General features: G+C 36.4%; 1 protein-coding gene across 1 annotated transcript in view; it reads left to right on the forward strand.

Moving 5' to 3' along the window:
• Positions 1–14,269, forward strand: part of LOC126263434 (spatacsin) — a 351,500-nt gene that overhangs the window by 141,213 nt on the left and 196,018 nt on the right. Inside the window, exons 12-14 of the mRNA XM_049960526.1 lie at positions 1,900–2,227; positions 9,038–9,688; positions 13,889–14,059. Of these exons, the coding sequence (XP_049816483.1) occupies positions 1,900–2,227; positions 9,038–9,688; positions 13,889–14,059 (1,150 nt within the window). The remainder of the gene's footprint in view (positions 1–1,899; positions 2,228–9,037; positions 9,689–13,888; positions 14,060–14,269) is intronic.

Here is a 14,269-nt window from a genome sequence, read left to right on the forward strand (position 1 = left end):
TACAATCATTTAAAATGTAGTATTCATTCTTACTGCACTGTGGGCAAAATAACACAGATTAAGATTTAAACAAAAGAAGGGATTATAAGTAAAATGAAATTCAAGCTAAATGAGGAACAGAAATAATGAAAGCAATAACATGAATGAAAAAATGAGAAGATGAAATGGAAGAAATTAAATAAAAATTAATACATAAAATAAATTAAAATGACATCAACAAAGATTTCAAGCAGAAGAGAATGATAGAAACAGAGAGCCAATGAAATAGTTGATATGATGATTGAAATGAAGTGACAAAGGAACAGAAATAAAAAATTACACTTAAAGCATTCAATTGAATACAAATAATAATCAAAGTAATTTCAATAAAGATTTAATAATAAAAATAATTTTAACACACCTGATGACATTCAAACCCATAATCTTTTGCATGCAAAGTCCTTACACTGTCCATTAAGCCGCACACCAAGTCCGTACAATAGAACTTTGTTAACGCTGTTGATTGATACTCAGAATTCTGAATTGGTTTTTGGCAGTTACTTGCAAGTGAGGGCCCACCAGGGTGAATGGCTGCAGGGTGTGATATCTGGTTGATTGTTTCAGAAACCCGATCTCACAGTATTTGATATCCAAACAGTTGCTTTGATTTTCTCCTAAGGTCTCCTTACTTTTTCTGTAGGTGGCATCTATATTTCCCATAGTTATGCTTGCTTCTGCAGCCTTGCATATTTCATGTAGCCTTGAGGAAGAAATTAATATTTCCAAAAGCAGAGATTAGTGTTTCCACTTTTACACGTGTCTATCAGCAGTAATGATATTTCACCTGCTGAAGGTAAGTGGGTCTACGGGCCAACTCTTCATTCCCTTTGTAGTTTTATAGCTTAAACATTAATTATGAATGTTAAACAATGGAAAGTCCTTGTTGGAATATCAACAATATTATGGAAATGATCATCATACCTGTCTGCAATGCAATGTATCTTTTTAAATGTGAGTAGCAATTTATCGTTTTCATTATCGTGAATGTTATGTACATGAACAGTTTGTCACAGCTGCAGATCTGCCATAATGTATATTTTGACATATTCTGCATAAATATGGACTCTCCTTAAAAATTGTAACAGCAAATGTTGATGAGTGACATGGATTAATGACAAACAATGTTTCATTTGGTTTTTGTGGTGTGGAATAGGATAGAGAAAAGTAATCTTTATGACTGTGGCTGGATCTTGGGAGCTGTTTAACTTTATTGCTTTTTATGAGGAAGACACCTCTAGAACAGTTTTCATTAAAGCACAAGATTCTCAAGGTCGAGAAGCATCTGTTGACATAGTGAGGCTTGCATTTTAGGGCATAGGGATGTACAAAATAAATCTGTGGATCATTGGTCATCAGACTGCAGTAGCACTAATATGTGTTGAGATGCTATGATAGTAACATGATGCAGAAAGACTAAATGAAAGTTAAATTTAAGCTTGTTGTGGGGTGGAAGTATTTCTCAGTTTAATCAAAATTCCAATATTTCTTCCTATGTTCAGTTAGTATAAGGCTCCTACAGAGTTTCAAAGGATGATTGGTATACAAATGGCTTCCAGTGATCAGCTGTCCTGCAGATAAATCGTGTATATACTTTATTAAATGTACCTTCCCAGTTTCAAAAACTATTTACCCACTCTTAGGCTTTACCAGTGTTTGTATGAGAAGTCTGTTTTTCATATATGAGTGAGATATTCAAAAGAAGCATTTGGTTACCTACACTGGTCGATGATGTAAAAAAAGATCCACTGATTTAAAGCAATTATATGTTTATAACTACATATTTTAATCTGCACTGGGTTCAGATTTTGATTTGATGGGCTACTCTCAAGCTCTGCTATGTACAGCTTTTAAAATTTCCAGGTTCGCATTTACAAGCCCTTCTAAATCCAGATGTTACTTGGAAATATTTACTACGTAACAACAGAGATGATATTTTGATATGTTGGATTGATTCTTATTATAACAATGGTAACCCTCCAGAAGAATCATTGGATTGTTTACGCCAATGGGAAAATGCTATGAAAGATCTTTCATATCAAATGGAGAAAGATAATTTGTGTGTTTTGACTTCTGTTGAAGCAGCAAGAATGTTTGCATCAATGGAGATATCACAGTCTATGATAGACAATATAAGATCTGAAGATGCAATGCAGACAACAAAAGATCTTGTATTGGACCATTTGAGCAGGTTAGTCATAAGTATGAATATTTTCTGAATTAAAGTAATGCCCTATATTTAATTAAACTCTATGAATGAAATCATACCACTTGGTAAAACTTGTTAATGGATATGTTGTGTTGCCTTGGGATCTGGTATTATAAAAATGTGAATATTCCATTGTCTATTGCTTCAGTGAGCTACCTAAGAATTACCATCCTTAACTATCTTTAGTAATATATAAACAGGAAATTTTTAACATTGTTTTCAAAAATCTTGAAAAGTTCTTGACTTATTTACTTAACCTATTCATTTGCAGTGACCTCACTTAACAATCAGAGTTTAGTGTGCAATAACAATAAACAGTGCTCAATGCCAGGCATTCAAATTGATTTGTAATCAGAATGTTTTTTGCATGTTGTGCATTCATGAACAGGTAGTTCAGAAAATCAGTTGAAAACCAGTTGATACTCTTACCGCACAATATCCAAAAAACAAAAAATGCTGTATTTTATGAAGGTTTGTAATTGTATTGTATACAGACATTTAAAGAAACTTAAAAACAATAAAAATGAAAATGAAGGAGTCTTTTTCATTTATATTCTATATGTTTCTTTAACATTTTTGAGTCCCAAACTTTCAAAATGGGCAAAATCACAATGAGGAGCCGCAGCTTGTGTGCTGACACAATTCCCAGCGATACCCCAGATTAGGATGTATATCATATGAATTTGCCAATAAAGATGCATTGCTGGGTTTGCTAGTTAGTTATGTTTTGAAAAGAAATACTTCCCTTGTTTTTTGACTGCAGTTGGGACCATTTCAGTATAAAGCAACATCTTGCCTGTAAACGGACAAATATTGCTTGAAGGTCAAAGTATGTAATTGTAATAATGTAACAGTATTATGAAAACAATAATTGCTACTCATCATGTAGCAGATGCTGATCGCAGATAGGCACAACAAAAAGACTATCGCAAAATAAGCTTTCGGCCAACAAGGCCTTTATAAAAAAAAAAACACACACACACACACACACACACACACACACACAGTGTCTGTCAGCTTCTTCTAATTTGTTCGCAGGTAGGATTATAAGGTCGGGATCAATTTTTAGGGGGTGGTTTGCAGCTCTCTCTCTCTCTCTCTCTCTCTTTTTTGTGTGTGTGTGTGTGTGTGTGTGTGTGTGTGTGTGTGTGTGTGTGTGTGTGTAAGGTTAGTTTGCATGTTGAGGGATTTGTGGAATGATGGTGAGGCAAGTTTCAAGGTTAAGAAAGTCTGGAAAGTTAACAGGGGGTGATTTTTTTTTTGGGGGGGGGGGGGGGGGGGGGCAGTGAGTGAGTATCACAGTTGGATGGAGGAGTGAAGTGAGTCAGGGAGGGTTCAACATTGGTCTTTGGTTGAGTCTAATTGGCAGTGTTGCTGGTGAAAAAGTGTTTCCACTGTAGGGACCTGGAGGAGGAAGGAAGGTTTTTAACTAGTTCTGCATGACTAAATTTGGGAGTGGGGCAAAAAGTGAGGCCTTTGGAAAGGATTGATACTTGTGCAGGTCTAAGGCTTTTGGAGGAAAGGTTCCTGACTGTGTTTCGGTCTGCTTAGGTTCTGGATTCTGTATGGGGGGGGAGAGGTAGTTTTTGAGGGTGGGATTAATGTAGAGTGTCTGCGAGACAGGATTTGTCACCTATGAGGGGATGTGAAGGAGGTATTTAGTCATAGTACAGTGAAGGTCATGTGCCTCATCATGGTGATTTACTCAAGAAAACTTGCTTCCATTTCAGCCACACACTGTCACACAGGCAAATGCTCCTGAACTTGCACTGCTGTGCCTCACAGGCAGATAATCCATTGTATTCTTTAAGTTCTTTTGCATGACATTTTTAGTTACTTGACTATGCTGCAACTTAAATAATGTTTTAGTGAGTTTGCTTCGGGGAATTTGGAGTGAATAAATTTGTTGATAAAGTCACAACTACCAAATTACTTCTTTTTGAGTGTGGTTTCAGCTCATTTCAGTTAGATGTTTCCTGAACACTCGAACTCTGTAGGTGACACCAGTGATTCATATGTTCCTCTTGCAAAATATGAAAGTTTCAGAAATATTATAAAATGAAATGGATCAGAATATTTTGTTGGAAGAGAATGCAACTATTACTTTTAAAGTCAATGAGCACCACCCAATTGAAAATGTGAACAATCTCAATTCTGATGATAATGTGCCAGATACGAGAAATTCAGAATGTGAACATCCAGATTCACCACATGTTCCAAATTTCTCTGTTGGTTATCTGAGGACTACTTAAGTGAATCTGTTCATTATTTCAGTATAGTTAAAATATTGTATAAAACTGATAAAACTTGTTTGAGACTGATGAATTTTCTGCCTGAGATTGAATAAAAAATTGAAATCTTTGTTGAATTTCAAGACTTCATTCACTTCAAATTTTCAAATAAATCCCAATATTCAACAGTGGCTTAATACATGTCAGAAGGAAGCAATATGTATAAGCCCCAAAGGCAGATGTTCCATTTCCCTATCTGCCTCCCAAGTGATCGTTTCCCAGAATACAATGTAAAATGATATTCCTATGGATGAGGGTGTACCCAAAAAATACTGGAATTACATTGCCATGGACGGAGCTTGTGTAATACGCATTTCTACCGCTAGGCGTATACAGTGCAACTCATAGCCAGTTCAGTGCTGCCTGTGTTGTTGACCTGGCTTGGTCTATTCATCTGCAGTGATTGTTCTTGCTAGTGCTATTTTTTTCTTGTTTTGTTTTCTATGAAGGAAAGTTTAAGTGAACAATGTGCAGCTGTAAAATTTTGTTTTCTACTCAGCAAAAATTATACTGAAACTGTTTTAATGATGAAAACAGCTTACCAAGATGAAGCTGCAGGAAAAACTCAAGTGTACTAGTGGTTTGCTTGATTTAAAAATGGTGACATGGCGGCTGATGACGAACTTTGTTCTGGATGTCCACCAACTGCCTGAATCGATGAAAATATGTAAAAAATTTTGAGAGCTTGTGCTCACAGACCGTCAACCAATTTATCAACAGGTCAGAGATTAGTGGGTTATATTGGAGATAAGTTCAGCAAATTTCGAAGACTTGGGAATGAAAAAGGTTGCTGCCAAGTTTGTTCTTTGGTTTCTGACTGTCAATCAAAAGGAATGATGAGTTAAAACATGTCATACTTTGAAACAACAGCTTGAAACTGATCTAGATTTTCTATGAAAGGTCATTATTGGTGCTATGGCTATAACCCAGAAACATAGCAGCAGTCGAGCCAGTGGAAGACGTCATTGTCACCCCATCCATAAAATGTCGTCTAGTCAAATTGAACATCAAAACAATGCTGATTTGCTTGTTCGATGCCAATGGCGTAATTCATTCAGAGTTTGTTCCACCAGGTGAAACTGTTAATCAAATCATTTACTTGGAAGTTTTAAGAAGATTCCACTATAGTATTCATGAAGAGAGACCCGATTTGTGGCAGACAGGAGACTGGTTCTTCCACCATGACAACCCACCTGCACTCACTGCCACCTCTGTTAGACAGTTTCTGGCTAAAAATGGCATGGTTCCACTGCACCACGCATGTTACTCGCCTGATCTGGCTCCATGCAACTTTTTCTTATTTCCACACATGAAAAGGGACATGAAAGGACGCTGATTTGACAACATTGAAGAAATCGAAATGAAGCTCCAGGCTTCTTGACAGAGCGTAGGGGAACGATGCGGGAGACCCGCACAGCCGTACTCGGCAAGGTCCTAATGGAGGTGGTTTGCCATTGCCTTCCTCCGACCAAAATGGGGATGGATGATGATGATGATGATGATGATGATGTAGACGACACAACAACACCCAGTCATCTCGGGGCAGGTGAAAATCCCTGTCCCCACTGGGAATCGAACCTGGGACCCTGTGCTCGGGAAGTGAGAATGCTACCGCGAGACCACGAGGGGCGGACAAGATTGAAGAAGTTAAGGGGGGGGGGGGGGGGAACAAGGGAGAAGCTTTCAGCCATTTCTAAAAATGACTACAAAAAAGCTTCAAACAGTGGAAGCATTGATGGGACAAATGTGTTAGTATTAATGGAGACTATTTCGAAGGGGATAAGGTTGTTTTGCAAACAGTTTGACAATATATAGCTTTTAAAAAATAATTCTGGTTCTTTTTTGGGTAACCCCTCATAAGTGTTTAATAGGAAACATTTTTCGATATTTTCAAAATTATATTTGTTTGCTCACTAATCTGTTTTCTGTTTCTTAGGCCATCTTCAGGTGACAACTGAATGTTGCAAACACAGATAAAATGACATGTGACATAAACAGACATTAAATGAGACTATATGGTTCCAGACACCTTTTCAAGTCTCTGCCTGATGAGCAGGAGACCCAGGTTCAAATCCTGACATTGGTACAAATTATCATTCATCACTTTGGTCTTCATACATTCACTAAATAGATATTTTTTACACAACACACAAAAATGATGACATGCAGAGTATCTAAGCAGGAAAGCATTACTTTTTTATGTAGAAATAGTTACATTAATTAAAAAAGAAACCTTTTTTTATGAAGAGGCACATTTAACAACTAATGAACATTAATGTTGATTTTGAAATTTCAACCTATTATTTGTAAGCAAAACTTATTTAACAAAGGAGAAAAACAAAATTGAATTCAGTCATTTAATACTAAGTGGCATTCTGTGGCTTTTGTGTGTCAATTTCTAGCAGACTCATCTTCCTACTTTTCTTAACAGAGTCAAAGCCACATTCTCCATCATATGAGACAGTATCTGTTAAAAGATGATAGGCAAAGGTTGAATCTTTCTTCCTCCAACATTTCTCATGTTCAGATAACTTTATTACCACAGCTCTGCCTGACTGACCAATATAATTTTTCTTAGTGCTTGCATGTGATTTTATACACACCACTCTGTGCCAGGGGTTGCAGTTTATCTTTACTATTGGATAAAACTCTTGATATGCTGTTGATATTGTTAAATTCAGTTTTGTGGTTGTGAGACTTTAATCTTTTATGAGATAATTTGAAATTTTGCCAGTAAATGGGATGATGCACTGGTGTTTGTAACTACTGACTGCTTCTTGTTGGCCAGCATATGGGAGTGGTGTAATTTTATGCATTTTCTTTTGTCATTGTATATTATCAGTCAGGAAAAAGCTATAGCTATCACAGGAAGTGATGTGTCTGATGGTATGTAGTTCTATTTGAAAGGAAGATTCAGATAATCTAATAGATTTTAGGTGCTGCACCATTGAATAGAAAGCTGCATGTTTGGGATTATGTGGTTGCTGGGAGCTTTCATGGGTACCGTATCTGTAGCTACAGTTTTTCTGCAAATACTAGATAAGTGTGTCCTTGTGCTAAAGTCTATAATAAGGTCAAAGAAATTTATAGAAGAGCCTCCCAGCTCCATTTTGAACTGAATTTTCTTATGTTGAGAGTTTAAATGTTGTAGTAATGTATTTAACAGAGTAGTCGCACAGGTCTATAAACACAGATCATCATCATCATCATCATCATCATCATCATCATCATTCTCATTCTCATTCTCATATCTCAACCAGTATTTAAAAATTTGTTTCAAATTATCCATGAAAATATCAGACAGTATAAGACTAAGAGGGAACCTATGCTGTCAGACTTGGCTATAATGTGTGTGCTTTGTAAACACTCTATACATGTTATCACCTTTGTATTTTCTGTTTATGTAATGTCTATGGAAGTTGCTCATCATTTATATGTGTTATTTATCATGTAAATCATCCATGTAACATGAAACTAATTACAATGAATTTCTTTTTTATCTTTTCCTGTATAGACCACATCCTGTTCCATTTTTTTTATCAGATCTTTAAAACATTGTGTACTGAATTCACAAATAAACCTCAGTGTTTTGTGTGAACATTCCCATAAATGTGTGATGATGTAATGTTCTGTTTCATTAGTTGTCCATGATAGCACACCAACAGTGAACACCAACTTTGAAACTGCTAACAGTCAGGATCCTTCTATCTTGCTGTACTTGAATTAGAAAATTCGCTGGTGAAATCAGATTGTATGAACCAAACAATAGTTCCAGCTTTCTTTCTTGTCTATATGTTTTTAGAAATATACATTGAAATGCCAACAAAGTATTAACTGTTTGTTTATGTGTCACAAGGAGCTCATCAGTAAATCTAAATTTCTTATAAATTACGGAACGTTTCCTGTGGGAGTCAGTAGACTGTTAAAATTGTCAAAGAAGTATCTTGCAGTAGCATCTTCCAAGCACATGCTCTGCTCACTGCTTGTTGCAATATTTTTTATTTTGCTTTCAGCTTCCACATACGTAGCAACTATTTTTTCATATTGGCTCTGACTGGGAATCAACTGATGTGTACAACAGATTTGCTAGACTTCATTTACCCTTCCAGTTGTATTCAGCATCTGTAATGCAAAGAAATATCATCAAAGATGAAAACATTCCATTACAGCTTGTTATCCTCTTCCATACAAATTGTGGTCTGTGCTTCAGACATGATTTACAAGAAATGGTGCCCAGACAGTGCAAGTTTGGAGCGTTCTCTTCTTAAGGATATACAGTGCTAGAGTTTTCTATTGATGTAATTGATGAATAACCACAAATACGCAATGCAGTGTCTGTGCTTAGGAAAATCATTAGGAATAATGATCCATGATTCATTCTTTATGTAGAATTTTGTGCCAGTTTATTGAAAACTTTGTGATAGCCTAAATAACTCTTTCAGCTAATATTGTACCTTCATCTAATACACATTTATGATTTTATGTGCAAACATTTTTACAGGTTTGGAGTCTTCGATAGTCATGAAAAAACTAGAATTTCCAGCATACTCAGAAGACTTGCCAGGGCATCATCATTACACAGGCTGAAGGATATTCTAAATGCACCAACAGCTAATATAAGTCTGCAAAGTGTTCACCAGCTATTGACAGAGCTCATACTCAAGCATAAATTATACAATTTGCCATATGTGTGCTTGGAAGACAGTAAATACACGGAAGAACAAATTCAGGAACTGTGTGAAACATTTCCTGATAGTGAAAGTATCGAGTTACATTGGTTTAAATTGTGGCTGGCATTCAGAGATTTCAATCCTAATACTACAGATGCAGCATTCATTTATAATCTAATACTTAAAACCATACAGTACTTAGGGAATAACAATGTAGAAACATTTTTAAAACAACATCCACTTGTTGTTATTGCATTGATAATGTTCAGTGGCGAGAGTCTCTCAGCTGTGTATGAGCAAGGGGAGCTAGAAAACTCACCTGTAACAAAAGAAATCTTTCAGTCAACCTTGCAGAAGTTACCTCTTTTAGAAATGTCTCTGATGTCTCAAAGAAAAACTGATGAAGTGCCAGATATCACAGTGTATGAATTACTCCAGGACTGTACACCATTTGATAGCCAGAAATTTTTTTCTTGGCAGCAGTAAGTATTTTTCTCAGCACCACTTCCTGCACTTTTTCTGTAGAATGTATTTCTCATTGCATGTCCTGAGTTCTCCAGTACTCAATCTTCAACTCAAGTGTGCATTAAAAATTGTACTGGGTTTGATTTGTCCATGTTTTGCTTAACATTTATAATTTCTCATGTGTAATGTAAGGAACTACTTCCAATTTGTACAATTTATCATAGATTCATAGACCTTTAAATCTCTTCATATTTGCCGTACAATACCCATTATTGCAGTTTCAACCTTTTGGTCATTTCCAAGTTACAGCTGCAATCGTCTGACACACAGGAATGTGTTTGCATTGTTTGGTTGTATTGTGGTGTGATGTTTGCATGTGTTCTACATTTGACATCCCGCCTAATAAGTAAGATAATACAAGACATGTTCATTATAGATTATGAAATGTTATACTCTTAAACAAGTGTAAGGATGGTGCTTTTAACATAGTAGTACAGTGATCATGCTTTTATATTTGGCACATACAAATTTGTTTGAACTGTATGGTTCCTTGTGGCATGATACCCACACAGAGCCCACATTTTACATAAAATACATACATACATACAATATGTGACATACACTAAAGTGACAAAGGTCATGGGGTAATGATATATGCATAAACAGATGGCAGCACTATCCCATACACAAGGTGTAAATGGGCAGTACATTGGCGGAGATGTCATTTGTACTGAGCTGATTCACATGTGTAGGTTTCCAACATGATTATGGCCACAAGATGGGAACTGACAGACTTTGAAAACAGAATGGTAATTGGTGCTAGATACATCATACATTCCGTTTCGGAAATTATTAGGGAATTCAATGTTCTGAGATCTGTCAACAGTGTGCTGAGAACACCAGATTTCAGGCGTTCCCTCTCGCCACGGACAACACAGTGGACGATGATTGCCTTCACTTAATGACCGAGAGCAGCACTGTTTGCTAGAGTTGTCAGTGCTAATAGACAATTGTGGAATTGTGGTTTATTCATCTCATGACATTTGCAGTCTATTTTGTTTGCTTCCAGGAGACATGTCAAAAATTTACAATACAATTACAAGCAACACTGCATGAAATACCCACAGACATCAATGTGGGATGTACGATGAACATAACTGTTAGGATAGTGGAGTGAAATGTGGTGTTAATGGGCTTTGGCAGCAAATGACCAATGCTAATTCCTTCACTAACAGCACGATATTAGTTACAGCACTTCGCATGGGCTCATGACCGTATTGATTGGTCGCTAGTTGAGTGGAAAACTATTGTCAGTTGAGTCCGAACTTCAGTTGGTAAGGGTTGATGGAAGCGTTCGAGTGTAGAGCAGACCCCATGAACCCAAGGTCCCGAGTAGTCAACAAGGCATTGTGAATGGTATGAGATGTGTTTACATGGAATGGACTGGGCCCACTGGTTCCACTGAACCAATAATTGACTGGAATTTTTCAGCAGTGTGGAGACTGCTTGCAGCCATTCATGGACTTCATCTTCACAAAGAACAATGGAATTTTTATGTATGACAGTGCACCACGTCACAATTTTTTTCAATTGGTTTGAAGAACATTTTAGACAGTTCAAGCAAATGATTTGGTCACCTATCCAACATTTATGGGACATAATCAGGAGATCAGTTTGTGCAAAAATCCTGCACACTCAACATTTTCACAATTGTGGATGGCTATATAGGTGGCAAGGCAGAATATTTCCAAAGGCTTGTAGAGTCCATGTCATGTCAAGTTGCTGCACTATGCCAGGCAAAAGATGGTGCAACACAATGTTAGGGGGTGTCCCAAGTCTTTTGTCACTTCAGTGTATTATCTACAGTCCAGACCGCTATGTAATACCAGAACTTTTGTAACTATGCCACATTGTTGTATGTACCTTCATGACCATGTAACATTTTAGTATCTTTTCTGTTTTACAGACATGCAGATGTCTTTTTTCACTGTTAATAAAATTTGATTGTCCTTAATTTCCTGTTACCAGCACCTAAGAGAATACTTATCTATGCTTGCAAAGGTTTTATATCAGGAGTTTTGTATTAGGATTCCTGCCTGCATCTTAAATGTTGTCCTGGCTATGGCATTAAGTACATTAGAGCTGATTCCCAGCAGTTTTGACCACTACAGATTTTATTACTGACATGTACAGTAAGCACAAATTAACTTTCATGAGTTTTTTTATCTTGTCCATCACACAGCCGTAAAATCAGAGCTGCATTTATCTGTGTGTTTTTATACAATGTTCTCATATTGTAATGATGTATTTTATACTTTATACGGATAGTGTTTGTGATAAAGGCTGACATGAGCCACAGATGCTCACGCCATTTTTATTCTTTTTGCTAATGCTGACTACTACTCTGTATTCAGGATGTGAGAAATTTTTAGTTTGATTTTCATGGCTGCATTGTGTGGGTGGTTTGATAAGTCTGGTAAAACAGCAAAAAAAGAAATGTTTGTTTTGTAAACGATTCATCATATTTCTCCACAGTCTCCTTTAAGGGGTATACACTTGGTCCAGTGATCCTCCAGCTTTTTCACCCTTTTGGAAACATAGCTTCTGTCAAACTCTCCAAAATACTCATTGACCAGAACTATCACTTCCTCATTTAATGAAAATTTCTTCGCAGATAGCTGTAGTTTCAAGTTATGGTACAGGAAGAAGTCACTTGGAGCTAAGACTGATGAATAGGGTGGATGACCAACCAGTTCAAAGCCCAATTAATGCACTTATGCCATTGTTATCCCTGATGTGTGGGATGCTGCAATATCCTTGTGAAAGAGCACTTTTTTGTGTGCCAGTCTTGTTCTTTTTTAGCCAACGCAGGTTTCAAATGATTGAACAATGAAGCATAATGGGGTCGAGTTATTCTTCTGCCTGTGTCCAAGTAATCTATGAGGATTATTCCTTGGAGATGCCAAAATACAGTGGCCATCACCTTACCAGCTGATAGAATGGTCTTTGTCTTCTTTGGTGCACTTTCACCAGCATCTGTCCATTGTTTTGACTGCTGATTTGCCTCTGGTGTGTAATGATGGATCCAGGTTTCATAAACAGTCGCAAACTGGTGCAAAATGTCTTTCGGATTGTGATTAAACATCACCAGACATTGTGTTGAAATGTGTCAGATGCACTTTTGGGCAACTGTGAGCAATCACGGCATCCAGCTCGCACACAGCTTCTTCATAGACAATTGTCCACGCAGAATACTGTGCACTCACTCAGTTGAGATCCGTACAATCTCGGTTACCTCACGCATTTTTATTTGGCAGTCTTGCATTACCATATTGTGGGTTTTGCCAATGTTTTCCTTTCTGGGGACCTCAGTTGGGCAGCCGGAGCATGCTTCATATTTGGTGCTTGACTAAACACATTTAAATTCATTAATCCAAAAGAAAATGGTCTTCAGTGATGGTGCAGGGTCTGCGTGAACTTTGTCCTATTCTGTTTTGATTTGTTTGGCAGTCCAACCCTTCAAATGAAAATGTTTCATAACTGCAGTTTTCTCCATTTTCAATCACAGTAGGCACACTGACCAATTCAGATGGCTGTCAACAATGAGCTGTAAGCTGTACCATGTTGAAATTCTTTATACGATCCTTGGAATAATCCAGCTTACCAACCAAGAAGATGCAACAAAAATGTTCCATTCTTTCATGGAAATTTACCAGACCTATGAATCCACCCTCATATGTGTTTCCATTAGCGGTATGTCTAATGTTGATATTAATCTTGATTGCAGCTATAACCACATGAAAATGAGAAAAATGTTGGAAGTGCAATACTGGATATCGTAATAAATGTACAGTCAGGGGCAAATATGGAGTATTTGAAAAATACTTCTGATTTTTATTTAATTTTTAAGTAAAAATACTGATTAAGATGTGCTCAGATGAAAATCAATCACCTAATAATCAAATTTTGCCTATCCATTTCTCTGGTTTGCTTCATGATAGCTCATATATTTCTGAAAGCAAGTGTTTATGTTAGGATTTATTTGTTTAGATACTTGCTAATACAATGTAAGTAGTTTGATTATCCTTTATTTTAGAGATATTTTCTTTGTAGATTATAATATTATTTTTATTAATTTGAATTGATAATATTTTATAGTTTTTGGAATTTGGTACTGTGTCTGCAAATTTTGTTATTAATTGTGGTTGTTATTACAGGACTGAGGCAGTGGATCTGCCACATTTTTCAATGCCAAAATTGGTCTCTAAATATGGATACAAATGTAAATTGGATTACTTGTATTATTTGAAACAAGGACGGCCAAGTTTTGCTGCAAATACTTTTTTAGTAGAACAGTTCAAGTGCCACAAGAGGTTATCAAAAACGATGTATGTTTATATATAGTTCCTTTCTATATCTCTGATGTTTTATTTCCATCAGTTTCATTTGATAACAGTGATATAAAATCCTGGATGAAAGATAAAAAAAGGTATACAAGAATCTTTACCACAGTACTGGGCAGTCAACAGGAACATAAAAGTGAATGTAATGTGTTTTTGCTCAGTTATTGGTACTGAACTTTCTTCATTAGTAGTTAT

Source organism: Schistocerca nitens, chromosome 6 (assembly GCF_023898315.1).
Source record: "Schistocerca nitens isolate TAMUIC-IGC-003100 chromosome 6, iqSchNite1.1, whole genome shotgun sequence".
Lineage (NCBI taxonomy): Eukaryota > Metazoa > Arthropoda > Insecta > Orthoptera > Acrididae > Schistocerca > Schistocerca nitens.